Source organism: Sphaerodactylus townsendi, linkage group LG08 (genome assembly GCF_021028975.2).
Source record: "Sphaerodactylus townsendi isolate TG3544 linkage group LG08, MPM_Stown_v2.3, whole genome shotgun sequence".
NCBI lineage: Eukaryota > Metazoa > Chordata > Lepidosauria > Squamata > Sphaerodactylidae > Sphaerodactylus > Sphaerodactylus townsendi.
This window is the reverse complement of record NC_059432.1, coordinates 6,508,288-6,524,480: the sequence shown is the minus strand read 5'-3', so window position 1 is coordinate 6,524,480 and position 16,193 is coordinate 6,508,288. Positions and strand designations below refer to the sequence as shown.

The following is a 16,193-nucleotide window of genomic DNA, read 5'->3' as shown; positions in this document are numbered from 1 at the left end:
AGGTTACACAAATCTATCTATACAATACTATTGTACTATACAGAACTCTTCAGCAATAACAAGGTTCAGCACACAGAGAACTTAACTCAGACTCAGCATATAAAAATGCATACATCAGGATACTTTTCCCCGCCCACGCAACATTACCTCTCATTGGTCTAGATCATGGGTAGGGAACCTGCGGCTCTCCAGATGTTCAGGAACTACAATTCCCATCAGCCTCTGTCAGCATGGCCAATTGGCCATGCTGGTAGGGGCTGATGGGAATTGTAGTTCCTGAACATCTGGAGAGCCGCAGGTTCCCTACCCATGATCTAGAATTACTGTTGAACTAACCCCTAGACTTTTGCCCCTAGACTGACTGTCTCCGTCCTTGGGTTGGGCAAACCTTCTGCTAACTTTTGAAATGACATTTTATGTGAACTTTTCACTCCTTTTTTATATATCATGACAGGCACTTGGGTCTCAAAAAGGCTGCTCACGTACATACATAGGTATGCTTCCAGTCTCAAATGAGAAGCAGAGGTGGTTTGCCATTGGCTGTTTACTCGCTTGTGCATAACCCTTTGGGTTATGCACACATTTCCCACTTTTTGGAATTCACTGCCCTCTAAAGTCAGAGAACCCCCTCGATTTCGGAAAGATCGGGAAGTGTGACTTTTCTCTCCCTTCGCAGGGAAAGCGATGTAGATACTGTGTCCTGACCCTCCCCATCTTCCCCTGCCCCACACCCACAGCAGTTTCTCCCATCCTTCAGGCCACCATTTCAAAATGATAATTAGCCTTTCTTTTAAAAAAATTTTAATGCTGTCACTCACCTTGTGAAACTGACATGGTCTAGTAAACAATGTTAGACCAATGACAGGAAAAAAGAAAAAAGAAAGGCGGTGGCAGGCAACCAAGCCAAGTGGAGGCTTGCACAGAAGGAGCAAGGAAGTGGCAGGCTGGCAAAATGGAGGAGGGTAAACAAAAAACCGTGTGGAAGCCCCAGTGCTAAGCAAGCAGCCATGGGATAAGTAGTGCGGGCCTCAATGGCCATTGTCTTCCTCTGCAGAGCCTTCCTTGGTGGTCTCCCATCCAAGTACCAACACGGCTGAGCTTCTGAGATTGTAACGCTGGGTGACCTTGATAGTGGGGGATTCCACACAGCACAAATATAACGTCTTTAGCATGTTATGTATGGCATTTTGGGGGAGAACTTTGCGCAGCTCTCTTCCCCAGAACGACCTAGGCCTGTTATATTTCTCTCAACCCAGGTTCTTCAAAGATCGCTAAACTAGCAATCTTTTCCTCCCAATGCGGGTTGAAGATGATTCCTGCCTGCTGAGCGAACACAAGCGACCAAGAATCACTTTATTTTTCCTGCCCAATCCTCCTCTTTTCATTTCCGCTTAACAATACCCACCATGTTTCATTGCTGCAGCAGATTGCCCAGGGAGATTCCCCACTTGGTATCCTCTTCTGTAACTTTATTTGTTTGTTATTCCACTGTAAAAGCCGATGCGAAGTTTGTTTAGCCTAGCAATCCTGTGCATATGTTGGTTTTCCTTTTCTATTTTGAGAGGGCTGTCTGTGATGTGAAGCTACGGCAACGCAAATATGCACATATTGCAGCTTATCTAGTTCTGTTGCCGTAGCTTCACAGAAAGCCCCCTCAAAACAAAAGGAAAAACAACATATGCACAGGATCACTAGGCTAAACAAACTTTATTCATCTGCTTTTTACAGTGAAACAGCAAACAATGAGCTGCAAGCAGAGGAAATCTCTGTGGGGTCTCTCCATGAACAATCTGCTGCAGCCCACAAAATGGCGGGCACCGCTGTGAAACTGACAAGAGCATTCGCTCTGGTAAGCGGGAAAAAGATCCATTTTGGCTGGCTACCCTTGTGTTCTCCCATGCTGCGGGAACACAAATTGCCAAAACAGACTTTTTAATAACATCCTAAAGGCATATTTTTGCTGTGTGGAATCCACCCGTGAAAAGAGAGAGAGAATAAGTACGAGTTGACCGAACTAGGGGCCATTTCCCACTGAAAATAAAAAATAGATTGATCCAAGTTTCAAAATGAACCCATAACTTTTTCATTGGCGTGATTCAACATCCTTTCACTGCACCATTTTTTTCCAGTGAAGACTCTGGCAGGCCTGCATCGATTCCAGAATGCAATAAATCCCCACTGCCACGCTGAATCGCTTGGCGGTCTCTCCTGATTGGCTGTTGTGCTGTAAGCATGGACTTTTCACGCCACGCCAGCCGGTGAAGACGCAGACCGCGGAGCAAGGTGCCCCTCTGAGTTTAAATGTTATGCCAAGCGTCCCCTTGCTCTCGTTCTCTTGTCAGTTAAAAACAGAAGAAGACGACCGAAACGAAACCAAATGAGAGGAAAACAAAGAAATATCCCGCCAAGACGCCACGGGCTGCCATGTTCTGATAATGGCAGCATTTGCTTCACTGTGAATGGCAGGAAATTGAATCCATCAGGCCCCCCCAAACCTCCCCCACCTATGCAGATTGGTAACGGTGTCCAAAAGTTGCACAAGCAAACAGGTACAGGAGAGACGTGGATAAAGGGGCTGACAGAGCCAGGATTTATCTGCGTTCCAAGGTTCAGAAGCGGGGAGATTGCGAGGAAACCTGGATATTTCGGGTGACTATCCCAGGATTAATCGGCAGTGGGAAATCGCCCTAGGTTTGCATCCCCTGCTGTCTTTTATTGGTGATCAAACACCATGGTTTGTTTTGCTTGATTTTAGAAGAAACACCGGGGGAGAGAAGACCGTGCTCCTGAAGTGGCAGGTAAAGTGAGACATCCCAGCTGATTCAGGAGAAATAGAGCCCATCAGTCACGTATTGTCAGCCAAGTGGGGCTGAAGGTTGCTTTACTTGCAGGTGCAAAGGAACAGACCACACAGAAAAGTTAAGGGGCAGAAATATGCCAAAGGTTCAAATGCAAGTGGCTGATCTGGGCGTGGTTGAAAAGCACACCATGAGCCAGCCTGGCAGGTGATGGAGCACTCCTCTGCCAGACAACAGGAGGAGGAGGAGCAGGAGGCGGCATGTGGTAGAACACTCCTCAGGACAAAACTCCGCCTTCCACCTGGCTCACCTGAGAGGGGCAGTGGCAGCAACTCTACCTGTCCTCTTGCAGAGGAGAGGTGCCAACACCGGGCTGCCATGGGTGACCCCAGTAGAAGGGGCTCCCATTCCTCCTCCCACCCCTGCAAACATCTCTGCTGCCTCACCTGCAGGCGGTGAGGATGTTGGTGGCTCCTTGCCCATCCACCCATGGTACCACTGCCTCCATCTTGAACAGGTGGAGGTGGTGGCTCCCTTTTGCCTCCTCCTTTTTGTGCCTGCTGCAGCAGACAGAGCTGTGTTGTCTACATCAGCGCAGATAACACTCCTTCATTGGGGAGGGGGGAAGAACCTATTTTCTGTGAGCCTCTCAGATTTTGCTGGCCACCTGGGAAGAACCCCAAGTTTCTAAAAATATCTGGTTTCTCTCTACAGAGATATAAATATCCACAGGTGGGCCCAGTGGAGAATTAGATGTATGGACAAGTGGGGCTTCGCATGAGAACTTGTGTTAAGGGGAACCCCCCCCCCCCACCACCTCTCTCTGGCTGAACCACAGATGTCCTGTATGTTATTGGCACTCCCACTCCCCCCTCATAGGCAGGGGAAATCTCACTTTTCTGTTTAATGTTTTAATTTAATTTAAATGCACACCCCATCTTTCCTTCCAATGGGAACTCAAGGAGGCTTGCAGCCCATGTTCCTTGTAAGCCACACAGGTGTGCAGCTGCGCAGCCTCCGTATTGGTTCCATGCATATAAGGAGCTGCCCAGCAGGGGGAGCTCTCTCAGGTGGCTCAGTCCAGTTCAGTGGCCTGGGTCGAAGGTTTGGGAAGTTGTGGGTAGCAATGAACTGGGGTAGGAGGATCCTTGGTCTTAGGCAGCGACTACACTCCCATCAGCCCCTGCCAGCATGGCCAATTGGGAATTGTAGTCCATAACATCTGGAGTGCCAAAGGTTTGCCACCATGGAACTAGACTGTTGCTTTCCTCATTTACCTCCCATCCACTTTATCCTCACAGGAACCCTGTGGAGTTTGTTAGGCTGAGGTCAGAGGCATATGGGGGGGGGGGATGGTTAGGGTTAGAGTTAGGGTTAGGGGCAGGGCTTGGGGCAGCTCAGACGGGAACCACAGCACCATCCTCCTCCACGCCTTCTGCTGCACGGCTCGTCCAAGCCAAGCCCCGCCTCCTTGCAGGCTGCCTCCTACAGAAGTTGGCCTGCAGGGAGGCGGGGTGGGGGGTGGGGATGCTGCGGCAGGTGGTCCAAGAGGCAGCCTGCCACTGCAGTGCCCATCTGAGCTGCCTTCGAGCCCCGCCCGCCCAAGACTGCCCACACAGGGATCGGGGTACAAATGACACCTCGGATTTAAATGGGAGGAGGGGAGTGGGGTGATCCCCCTGTCAGCTGCTCTGAGTCATTCCAAACCCCCCCCCCGATCCGTGTGGCTGAGGCAGAGTGACTGGCTCAAGGTTACCACGCCAGCTTCCACGGCATGAGTCAGGATTCAAACCTTGTCCAACACTCTCAACCACTACACCACACTGGCTTTCCACCCCTCCCTCACCTTGCCTTCCCATTCAGTTTTCCCCTCCATCTCTCCCCCCTCCCCCCACACTCTGCTGGTCTTCCCTCTCCTATCTGGCTCCTGCAGCATCTCCCACACACCATGCAGGGGGGATGTCTGCTGGTGCAGAAGCTCGGTCTGCATAAATGCAGCATTCCTCTGGCTCCATTTGTGGGCTTCCCAGAAGTCTCTGACTGGTCAACCCTGGAGAAAATGCTGAAGTGGATGAACTCTTGTTCCGACCCAGCAGGACTCTTCTTATGCTCTTCTGAACTGTGGCACTCCCTCGTTCTCTCGGATGTGGGATTGTGTTCCTTCTTACCCATCCTGGTGGTGCATGGGGAGGTCGTCATGCTGCCCCATTTTCAAGAAGGAGCCATTTTGGTAAACTGACCAGTAGCAATTAGTGCAGAAATACTCTAGGAGACAATCCCATGGTGCTTTCTGAGGCGTTTCTGCAGGAAATGAGTCAGTACTAAACTACTCTTTATTTCCATGACACGGCAGAGGAGGGAGATCAGCAACTTTGAGTATCTCATGTACCTGAACACTCTGGCCGGACGTACCTACAGCGATCTGATGCAGTACCCAGTCTTCCCATGGATCCTTGCCGACTATCATTCCCAGGTGAAGCGTTTCCTCACGCCTCGTGCTCTTTTTCTGGCAGGCCGTCTGCCCCGTTTGCCCTTTTTCATGCCTGCAACAACCTGGCTTCCTGTATGAATGAGACTCCTTCACACGTGTCTTCCAGACTTTGGATCTCACCAATCCCGCTGTCTTCCGTGACCTGTCCAAGCCCATGGGGGCACAGATGGCTGAGAGAAAAGAGAAGTTTATCCAGCGCTATAAAGACGTAGAGAAGACCGAAGGTATGTTAAGTGTCCCCTAAGAACCATCTGCTCAGAAAGCAGGCAGTCATCTGCCTTCCAGGCTCATGAACTGCTTCCATCAGCCCATGCCAGCAGGGCCAACTGGCCATGCGCAGCAGGGGCTGCCTGGGGATGCTTGCAGGCCATGCGCACAAGACATCTAATGAGGGCCTGGATTTGAACACTCCATGCTTTCTTTAGGGGTTTGAGAAGACAGGTGTCGGTGGGTGCAGAAATAATAAGAATTATTTCCATGTTGAAATCAACGTGTTGTGATGTATGTGCACCCTGTGTCCTACAGATTCTTCTCTAGGGATTACATTGCCCCAAATCTGCAAATTCTGAGCTGCCTCTAGGTTTTGGTATCGTGGGCCGTCTGAGGCTCCTTCTGCACATGCAGAATAATGCGCATTCAACCCACTTTCACAATTGTTTGAAAGTGGATTTTGGTCGATTCCCCACTGGAAATTTAATATAGTTTAATCCAAGTGTTAAAATAAACTGCACCTTTTCATCGGGGTTTCAACCTCCTAATTGCCGACATTTATTCTGCGAAGACTTGTAGGTCTACATCGGGTTCTGGAAATGCAGCATTCCCCACAACAAATTGATCTCCGCTTTTTGCCTCTCCCGATTGGCTGCCGTGCGGTGTTTGGGCGGGTCCTTTCTTTTTTCGCAAAAAACGGGATCACGTCATAACTTGCGTTAGTAGGTAGTTAAGCACTCGTTTGCTAGGTTAAAATGTTAGATCGTTTAGGTAATTAAACTGGCAGATGGCAAATGGTTTAAGCGGCTGCTGGATCTCGCCGTTAATATCGCTATCAGGTTCGCGACGCTTTCCCATCTCCCCCCTAAGCGGCTTTATGCATATCTTCTGACCCCGAAAAGGCGGTAAAACGTAAACCAGTAAATGTTATTTGCAGCGCCAGTGTTGTCCCGCGATCGCATCACTCTTTAGGGCAGGAAAATAGTGAAGATTAGTACCCCGTCCCTCCCCTCGAGACTGGAAAGAGCCATGGCAAACAGTTTGTAGTTCACAGAGACCAGTCAGAGAAGTTTAATAGGAGAATAAAAGGCGCACAACAAACAGGTGGTGGGAGGCTAGCAACCGTGCGTGCAAGGGCAAAAGAAATCTGGAACAAAACAGAAATCCTCGCCTGCTTCAACTCGTTGTCAGAAAGTGCTGTCAATCTGCAGCTGACTCATGGCGACTCCAGAGCGTTGATAAAATTGATAAAATTGGATTGGCGGTTCATCCTTGGAGTGTCAAGCATTCAGAATTGGTCCCTTTGTGGGGGCTCCCGCTGATGCTTCCGCAACATGTGGCATTGGATGGATATCGGCTTCACAGGATGCCTTGCCCAAAATGGATGCTCGTCTTCCTCGTGTCCAGGGTTTTGTGTGTGTTTTTAAAATCCCCTTTGGTTCTCTACCCGCAGGCAGAGCCATAAGAACATAAGCAACCATAAGAACAAGCTACAGCTGGATCAGACCAGAGTCCATCTAGTCAGCTCAGCATGCTGCTGCTACTGCATATGGCCCACCAGGTGCCTTTTGGGAGTTCACATGTAGGATGTGTAAGCCATATTCTCAGCCCTGTTGCCTCCCTTGAAGCACCTGGGACTGTTAAGGCATTTGCAATCTCAGATCAAAGAGGATCAAGATTGGTAGCCATAAATTGAGCTTCTCCTCCATAAATCTGGTCCAAGCTGCCGCGCTTTAAAGCTATCCGCCCAGGTTAGTGGCCATCACCACCTCCTGTGGCAGTATATTCCAAACACCAATCACCATCGCTATGTGAAGAAGTAATTTCCTTTTATTGAAGTTCTAATTCTTCCCCCAGCATTTTCCAAATGGAATGCGCCCCTGGTTCTAGTATTAGGAGTAGAGAAAATTCTCTCCTCTGTCCAAGCATTTTCTTTACCTCATGTCATACAATTTATAGACTTCAATCATACGGGCCTCTAGACGCTCTCTCAGACGTATCCCCCCTCAGACTTCCCAAACGCTGCAGCCTTTCCTCATAAGGAAGGTGCTCCAGTCCCTCAATCATCCTCGCTGTCATTCTTTCTTCCGCACTTCTTTTTTTCTATCTCCTTTCAATATCCTTTTTTTGGAGATGCTTGGCTTACCAGAACTGAACACAGTACTCAAGTGTGGCCGCATTCACGCAAGCTTTTTTTAATATAAGGGCATGACAATCTTTGCAGTTTTATTATCGAATTCCTTTCCTGATTATCCCCAGCATAGAGTTTGCCTTTTTTCACAGCTGCCAGTACATTGAAGTCTGAGCATTCCCACGTGAACTATCAATTAAGAAGAGCGCCTTCCAAATCCCTTTTCCTGGTCTGTGACTGATAGCATTGACCCCTGTACTGACCCTGTGGCGTGTTAATTGTATGTGAAGTTTGGATTTCTTTTGCCTCAAGTGTGCATCACTTTGCATTTTGCTAGCATTGAACTGCATTTACCATTTCTTAGCCCAGCTCACATCACTTCATCAAGGTCCGCCTTGGAGCTCCCCTGAATCCTTTGTGGTTCTCACCACACCCTACATAATTTGGTATCATCTTGCAAGCTTAGCCCTGCGCTACCACGCTTACCCATTCAAAACATCCAGGTCATTTATGAATAGGTTAAAGAGCACTGGTCCCAATACGCAAGATCCTTGGGGACACCACTCCCCACATCTCTCCATTGCTTCAGAGAATTTCCCATTTGTCACACCACTCTTTTGCTTCCTGTTTCCTCAACCCAGTGTTTAATCCAGTGTAGGAGGACTTCCGCTTCTTATTCCTTCATTGCTGGAGTTTACCTTCAACCGGGTCTCTGGTGAGGAACTTTTTGTCGCAAAGTCCTTTGGAAATCTAAGTAGACAATGTCCACTGGTTTCCCCTTGCATCCACATGCCTATTTACATCCTCAAAGGAACTCCCCAGTAATGGTTTGTAAGACAATAGGATTTGATCTGCAAAAGCCTATGCAAAGCGACTTCTTTCTCAGCAGGTGCTTGCTTTTAAGACGTTTTATAATTTTACCATCTAATAACAGATTCTACCAATTTTACCAGCAATGATGTCCAAAACCATCTGCCCTGTAATTTCTGGTCCCCCCTCTTGTGATCCTTTCTTTAAAAGATTAGCAGATTGTGACATTGGGTCAACCCATCTTTGCCAGTCTTCAGGGATGGAGGCAGATTTCGAGAGGATAAGTTGCATATTAAAGTGAGAACATCAGCAAATTTCATGCTTGGAAGCTCTTTAAGAACTCTTGGGTGAAGATGCAATCTGGGCCAGGGGATTTGGTAGGCATTTAGTCTATCAATGGCTGCCAGAACTTCTTTTCCTTTGTCTACCACTATCTTCCCAAGTTTAGTTCCTCGGGATTAAGCCTCCGAAGAAGCTTGGTTCAGGTGCAAGGAATTTTTCCTCCACCTCCTCTTGGAGTGAAGATATATTACGCAAAGAATTCAATTTCAGCTTTTTCTGCAATCTTCCCTGTCATCTTTTAGCACACCCTTTGTTCAGCATACATTCGCGGGCTCTACGGCTTCCTTGCTGGCTTCCCTGCTTTTCACACGTACTCCTGAAGGAACTGTTCATGTATTGCTGGTTTTGATGTCACAGTCACATTGCATTGCGTCCCTCATAATCGCCCTTTTTTGTTTGCCTCCTCTTTACAGCTAACTTGCTTGCATCTCTTGCCCCACCATTTGTGTTCCCTTCTCTGAAAGTATTCTTTTTATCAGTTAAGTTGGACTCTCATTTTCTAAAAGACATCTTTTTTTTTCCCTAATAATTTCCCCTCCAACTTCCTCTTTGTTAACCATGGTGGCTTTCTTTTGGACTGAGAGCTGCCTTTCCTAACCTGCTGAACACATTCCAGTTGAGCTTTTAAGACTGTGTTTTAAATAACCTCCAAGCATCTTGGACATTTTGACTGAATCCTCATGATTTTTCCCTTCCAGCCCCAAGCATCTTTTTGTCCCTCATTCTTTGAGAATTTCCCTTTCTGAAAAGGCGGGTTAATGCTAACTCACATTAGGTAAGCAGCCACTTGTTCGCATGATGTGATACCCAATCAGCAACATTGTGGTCGCTGTCCGCCCATCCCCGGCTGGCCTGACTGGAGCACGCATTCAGGTCCTGGGATTTATCCCAGGTAGAATCTAGGATCCAGGGACCCTGGTTGGTTCCACAACCATCTGTCTCTAAGTTACAGCTGGCTTAGCATATTCCAGGAATGCTTCTTCTCCTTGCTACTATGACCTGAGAACATGCATTTTTTCCAGTTCATGTGGGGATAGTTCAACTCAGCCTATTACCACGCATATTTTTTGCTTTTGTTGGCCTCTTCTAATTTTTTTTTTTTCCATCTCAGAATCCTCCTTCGCAGCGGAAACTTTTGGTCAGTAAAGAATGAGTAATATATTCCTAATGTTAAACTATGCTTCACCCTGCGCTGATTGATATCCACAAAGCTTCTGTGAGAGGAACTTTCGCTCTGCATTGGTTCTGTCTATTTGCCGTGACACTTATGCTCTCTCTTTGATGTATGACACCTTGGACCCCTATTAATATTCCTTCCTTTTGTACAGTTTGCCCGTAGCGCTACGGGACAATGCATCCTGCAAGCGAAGTCTATTGTTTTTTTTTTTGTTCTTTCTCTCTGGTGCGCGTGACTCTGCATTTCAAAGCCTATTTCACTTTCGGGAGCTGGATCCGCTCCAGTGCTAGTAGGCGACCTATTCCCCTCATCCCTGTGCTCAGCTTTCAAAATAAAGTGCATATTATGGCCTCTGAGTTCAGACTCAATTATAGTTAACCTAAATTCTGGGGTGTAACTCTGTCACCAGAGTTTGGAAGCAAAGCAGAGTTGGCCGTGGGCACCAAGGAAGACTGGGGCTGCTGTGCAGAGGAAGGCCTTGGCAACTCACCCCTGCTCATCTCCTGCCTTGAAGACCCCACCTCATTTGGCTGCACCCCAGTCAGTGCTGGATAGCCCAGGCCAGCCTGATCCCATGGGAGCTTGAAAGCTGAGCAGGTTCAGTCCTGGTGAATGCTTGGATAGGAGATGCCAAGGAATGCCAGGGTGGCTGGGCAGAGGCCGGCAATGGCAAACCGCCTCTGCTCATCCTTTACCCTGAGATGGAACATCAGGAAGTCTACATGGGTCAGTTGCGACTCAACAGCACACTTGCCCTGATGTGGATAGCTCAGTCTGACACAGGCCGAATCCCCACTGCCGATTAATCCTGCGATACTCACCTGAAATATCCAGGTTTCACGAAGAACTCCCCACCGCTGAACTGCCGAACACAGATTCTTCGCGGTTCTGGCGCTCCCACCCCCCATCCCATGTTTTTCCTGAATCTGTTTGAATCTAAACCTTTTTTAAAAAAACATGTCTCCAATCCAGATCGGTGGGGAGGTTCGGGGGCCTAATGTGGTTTCAAATTTCCCACAGTAGAGAGCAACACAAATGCCTTCCAGCCAATCAGAGTGCGGCAGGCTCTGCGCGAAGTGCGCGCAGCCTTTTTTTGTTTCACACCAGCTGAGTCTATCATTGTAATGTGTGCATGAGAGAACATTACTCGCTTAAACATGTGCACGAAAGAACCGTACTCGCTTCAACGTTAGCACTGTTCCCGCCCCAACATGGCACAACAGCCAATCAGGGCGAGGAAGGAAGAGCCGCTGAGCAGGTTACGCGTTTGATCGCGTGGTGCACTGTTTGAAGACGTGATTGAGATGGATATCCTCATCACACACACCCCACAGTGAGGAGGGTGAAACGTTGATGAAGAGGTGCCATTTCTTTTGAAACCTGGTTGTATCTGTATTTAATTTTCAGAGGGGGTTTGGCCCCAGACTCCTCAAATTTTGGAAGCTCAGCAGCATCAGCCACTGCTCTGGTACTGGAGTGGGAGACCGCCAAGAAAGTCCAGGGTTGCTATGCAGAGTAAGGCAACAGTGAAACACCTCTGCTCATCTCTTGCCTTGAAAACCCTCTCGGGTCACAACTTGACGTCACTCGTTTATTATTCTAAGATGGCCTTTCATAGCCCCTCCCTCCCGCGCGTTCCTCTTTTGCAGGCAGCCTCTCAGCCCAGTGCCATTACTGCACCCACTACTCCTCTGCCATTATCGTGGCCTCCTACCTGGTCCGCATTGAGCCCTTCACCCAGATCTACTGCTCCCTGCAGGTAAGCAGGTCATTCACATGCAGGGTGGGTTACAGCCATGGTGGTAAGATAGAAATCCGGAACCTTGTGAAACTTCTCAGGTTGACTTTGTGGATGATTTTGGCAAAAAAAAGAGGGGGGGTGGAGAAATGCCATAATCTCCTAGGGTTACCAACCTCCAGGTGAGGCCTGCAGATCAGTTCGTCTAGACAAAATGGGAGGGGGTGGAGACTGTATTGCTGGGGGGGGGGGCGGAAGAGGAACTGTATTGGATTGTATCCTTTGAAGCCCCTACCCAAATTCAACCCTTTTCCAGGCTCCATTCCAAAATCTCCAGGAATTTCCCAACCTGGAGTTGCCTCCTCTACTGGACCTTCATTATACGTGCAAATGTGCAATTGCAGAAATTCAGTGTCCATTACAATATTAAAGCCCCAAACTGCAACTCTGAATGGTGGAGGAGGACAGGTTATAAGCCTCTCTCTCTTTCTCATTTTTATCATTATAAAAACACATACCCAAAAATGCAAGTTAAAGAAAGAGCATCAAATCATTTAACAAACAGCATATAATTAGTATTCAAAAAGTATATACCTGTATAAACAAAATAACAAAAGAAATGGATCTTAATTTTCAATAAAGTGTAAATGTGACACAAATTTGAGGAAGAGCCTTCCATCCCACTTATTTCACCTAACTGGGACATAAGGTTCTCAATTCTGGGTTGGAAAACTCTTGGGGATTTTAAGGAACTTGGGGAGCGAAACAGACCTTCGCAGGGTGGGATGCCATGGAGCGCACTCTCTGAAACTGCCCTTGTGTCCATTTTGGTAGAGTGGTTAAGAGCAGTGGTCATTAATTGGAGAACAGGGTTTGATTCCCCACTCCTCGGCATGAGTAGCCAACTCTTATCTGGTGAACTGGGTTTGTTTTTTCAACCCTTTCAACATGCTGGGTGATCTTGGACACAGTTCTCTGAGAACTCTCTCAGCCCCACCTACTTCATAAGGCATCGGTTGTGAGGAGGAGAAGAAGAGATGGAGTTTGTAAGCTACTTTGAGACTCCCTTTGGTTGAGAAAAGTGTGGTATAAATCCAAACTCTTCTTCCAGGGAAACTAATCTTGGCAGTCTGTAGATCACATGTCAATTTGGGAGATCTCCAAAATGCACCAGGAAGTCAGTGACCCTCGGCAGGAAAGATGTTTGGAAGGGCAGAACAAAATAGGAGTGAAATGTGACAAACTGGCTAGGCTAGACATCACAAATGAGACACCACAGAATACGGGTAATACGGATATTCCCTGGCTGGGCCTGGGATTATCTTGATTTCCTTATTCAATGAAGAAGGGCCAAATGCCAATTCAGGAGGACTAGTCCAAGCCTGCGTGTTGAATGTCCTTTTCACACCCAGATGGAATGCTTTGCATTCCAACTTTGGACTCCTGAGTGGAAGACTATGGCCCGTTCCGCACAACACAAATAAAACTTCTTGCAGATGTTCTAGAAAGAATTGTTTTGGCTGTTTTTGTCTGCATAAGGTTGACAAATAAAGTGTTTCACCCCAAAATGGTTCCTTTATCCACCTTCCGCCCCCCCCCCCCGTTAGAGCTCTCACGTTTTGTGCTGCTTCAAGATTCTCTGTGTCGCTCGCCATTTGCAGAAGGTTCCCACGGAGTTTCCTCCACTTGCAGCTCATCTGTTAGCAATTTCCGTCTAAAAAGTATGTGTATAAAATTAGTTCTCATTGCTGATTCAAAATGAGGAAAAATGGCACGTGTACCAAATCAGCTATGAAAACTAACTTTATACACATACTTTTTAGACGGAAATTGCGAACAGATGAGCTGCAAGCAGAGGAAACTCCGTGGGAACCTTCTGCAAATGGCAAGCGACACAGGCAGTTTCCCCACTCTCTGTTTGGTGCGGGGTACTCACAGCAAGTAACCCGGGGTTACGGTGCACTCCCCACTGCACCACTGGCGACAACGCAGCCACCCCGATTCTGCTGCTCTTCTGGCTCCTCAGCGCGCGTCTTTTCCGCTCCTGCACGGAAGGGTGCCTTTTGGAAAACCCAGTGCAGAGCCTTTTCCCTCTGCTGGCTCTGGGCGTGGATCACCCTCCGCCCCGCCCCCCTTGGGTTGAGTCACCGGCGCTGTGGGCTGGAGAGCGCGCGAGGGAAGAATGGTCACGGGAGGGAGGGAGGGTGAAGGCTGACTGGGGTGGGGAGGCATTCACCCGCGCTCAAGAACACCCGTTTCTCATGAGTACGGTCTGCCTCCGCTTTCAATTGAAGTGGGAAATTGGCCAAAGAGAATCCTGCAGGGGCAGAAAATGGCGGGCGTGAGTGGTGGCAAAAATTAAAGTAAGAGCTCCTAAAAGGGAGTGGAGATTAAACTGTTTCCTGGTCTCTGCACAGACCAAGCAGGAAATGTTTCCAAAGTGACTTCAGGGGAAAAGCGGATAGTTTCATGTTTTTGAAATAAAACACTTGGAGGAAACATGAAACATCTTCCTAATGCGCTGGGGGGGAAAACTGCAAAATTCCACTCCAAAACACTTTTTAATAAAATGTCCTTAAGACATTTTAGTTTATTTGATTCAATTTTTTATTTGTGTTGTACAGAATGGGCCACAGTGAATTCAGGATCCTTCTTTTGGATCTGCTTGCTACCTTCCACTTGGCAGCCCAAAAAAGAGATCCAGGTTGCTGTTTTTTCTTCCCAATAGTTTTAAAAGTTGTTCTGGGTTTTCCTATCTCCCGTTCTGTGCAGTTTTTTTGCACTCAGAGAGAAAGAAAACCCATTAATTCCAATATAAACATATGCAAATAAAGTTATTAATATAAGGAATTCTGCAAATCAGTTATTGCTTTCTTTATAAATAATACAGGCTTGCGTTTTAAAGATATTACTTCCTCCAAAACACATTAGACAGCTGCAAAAAATTACATTTTTCTGGATGGTAATATCTTTAACCAGATTTGTGGCACTAACAATATTTCCTGTGTAGATATTATTTTTATTTAATACAGGTAACCTTTTTATTACAAATCACATTGTTTCTCTGGAGATTACCATCAACTCTCATAAAAAAGGCAAAAGTAGATGAAAAAGTGTCATTCACTCGCATTGGGCAGAGCGCAATTATTTGTGCAGATTAAGTGTGTGCCTCTTTGAAGAGGCGTCGAGGAGATACTTGTTAGCTGGTTGTTTATTTATAGTCTGACTTCCTTCTAATGCATTTTAATTTCAATTTGAAATGTGATTCCCTGGGTCTTTGCTGGTAGCAGCAGTCACAGTGACCTCTTGGGGACCCCAGCTCGACCTCTTAGATTTCATGCAACAACCACGTGATGGTTTCAGTTCACTGTGACTGAGGGCACAATCAAATACGTGCAGATTTGCACATGGGTGAGTTGGCAGTCTCTCTCTCTGCACCTTCAAACGTCGCATGTGCTGACCATGAACTAGAGCTGCCACAGTTAGGGCTGCCAGCCTCCAGATGAGGCCTGGAGATCTCCCGGAATTACAACTGATCTCCAACTCACAGGGATCATTTCCCCCTGGAGAAAATGGCAGCTTTAGAAGGTGGGCTTTATGGAATGAGACCTCGCTGTGATCCCTTCCCTCTCCAAAGTCTGTCCTCCCCGAGTTCTGCTCCACAAATCTCGAGGAATTTCCCAGCCCAGAGTTGGCAAACCTAAGTGGGACCCTTTTGCAGTATGTGGCTCTGTAATGTGCAGTTGTTAAAATCACAGAATGTAAAATGGCTCCAAGTAGTCATGGAAGCAACCATCACCATCACTAGGGTGGAACCTGGTGTTTTTCTGGAATTACAACTGACTCCAGATGACAGAGATCCCTTCCCCTGGAAAAGAAGGCAGCTTCAGACTCTATGGTATACCATAGATTCTAGGTGAAATAGATTTCACCTAGAATCTCCACAGGCGCCTCCTCAAAATCTTCAGGAATTTCCCAAGCTGGAGATGACAACCCTAATTTGGGCAAGTACCAGGACTCACCAGTGAGATTCTGCAGATCTTAACTTACACTATGCATTATTGAAGGCTGCCACAGCTGAAATCAACTGACTGTGGAGGAGAGGTGGTATCACATGGATACCCTGGAGTTGTCCAAGAAAACTCTCTTGGAGTTTCCTTGAGTTGAAAGGGAAGGTGGGCTATAAATATTTCAATAAGTAAATTATGCATGAGACCCCACGTGGTAGGATCTTTTTTGTGGTGGTTCCATTTTTAGTAGAATGTCTTTACTGCCATCTCCTGCCAGGCCCCTTAACATCTGGGCATGAAGAACAAGTATTTCTATTCTTCTCTAGGCTGTTAGTCTTTTTGGCCCCTTCCGCACATGCAGAATAATGCACTTTCAATCCCCTTTCGGTGCACTTTGCAGCTGGATTTTACTGTGCGGAACAGCGAAATCCACTGGCAAACAGTTGTGAAAGTGGATTGAAAGTGCATTATTCTGCATGTGTGGAA

At 47.3% G+C, this 16,193-nt stretch overlaps 1 protein-coding gene across 1 annotated transcript in view; it reads left to right on the top strand.

Annotated features, from left to right (window-relative positions):
- The window catches only part of WDFY4 (WDFY family member 4), a 243,619-nt gene that overhangs the window by 192,364 nt on the left and 35,062 nt on the right, over window positions 1–16,193 (top strand). The window contains exons 47-50 of the mRNA XM_048505876.1: window positions 2,756–2,798; window positions 5,152–5,271; window positions 5,396–5,513; window positions 11,609–11,718. Coding sequence (XP_048361833.1) covers window positions 2,756–2,798; window positions 5,152–5,271; window positions 5,396–5,513; window positions 11,609–11,718 — 391 coding nt within the window. The remainder of the gene's footprint in view (window positions 1–2,755; window positions 2,799–5,151; window positions 5,272–5,395; window positions 5,514–11,608; window positions 11,719–16,193) is intronic.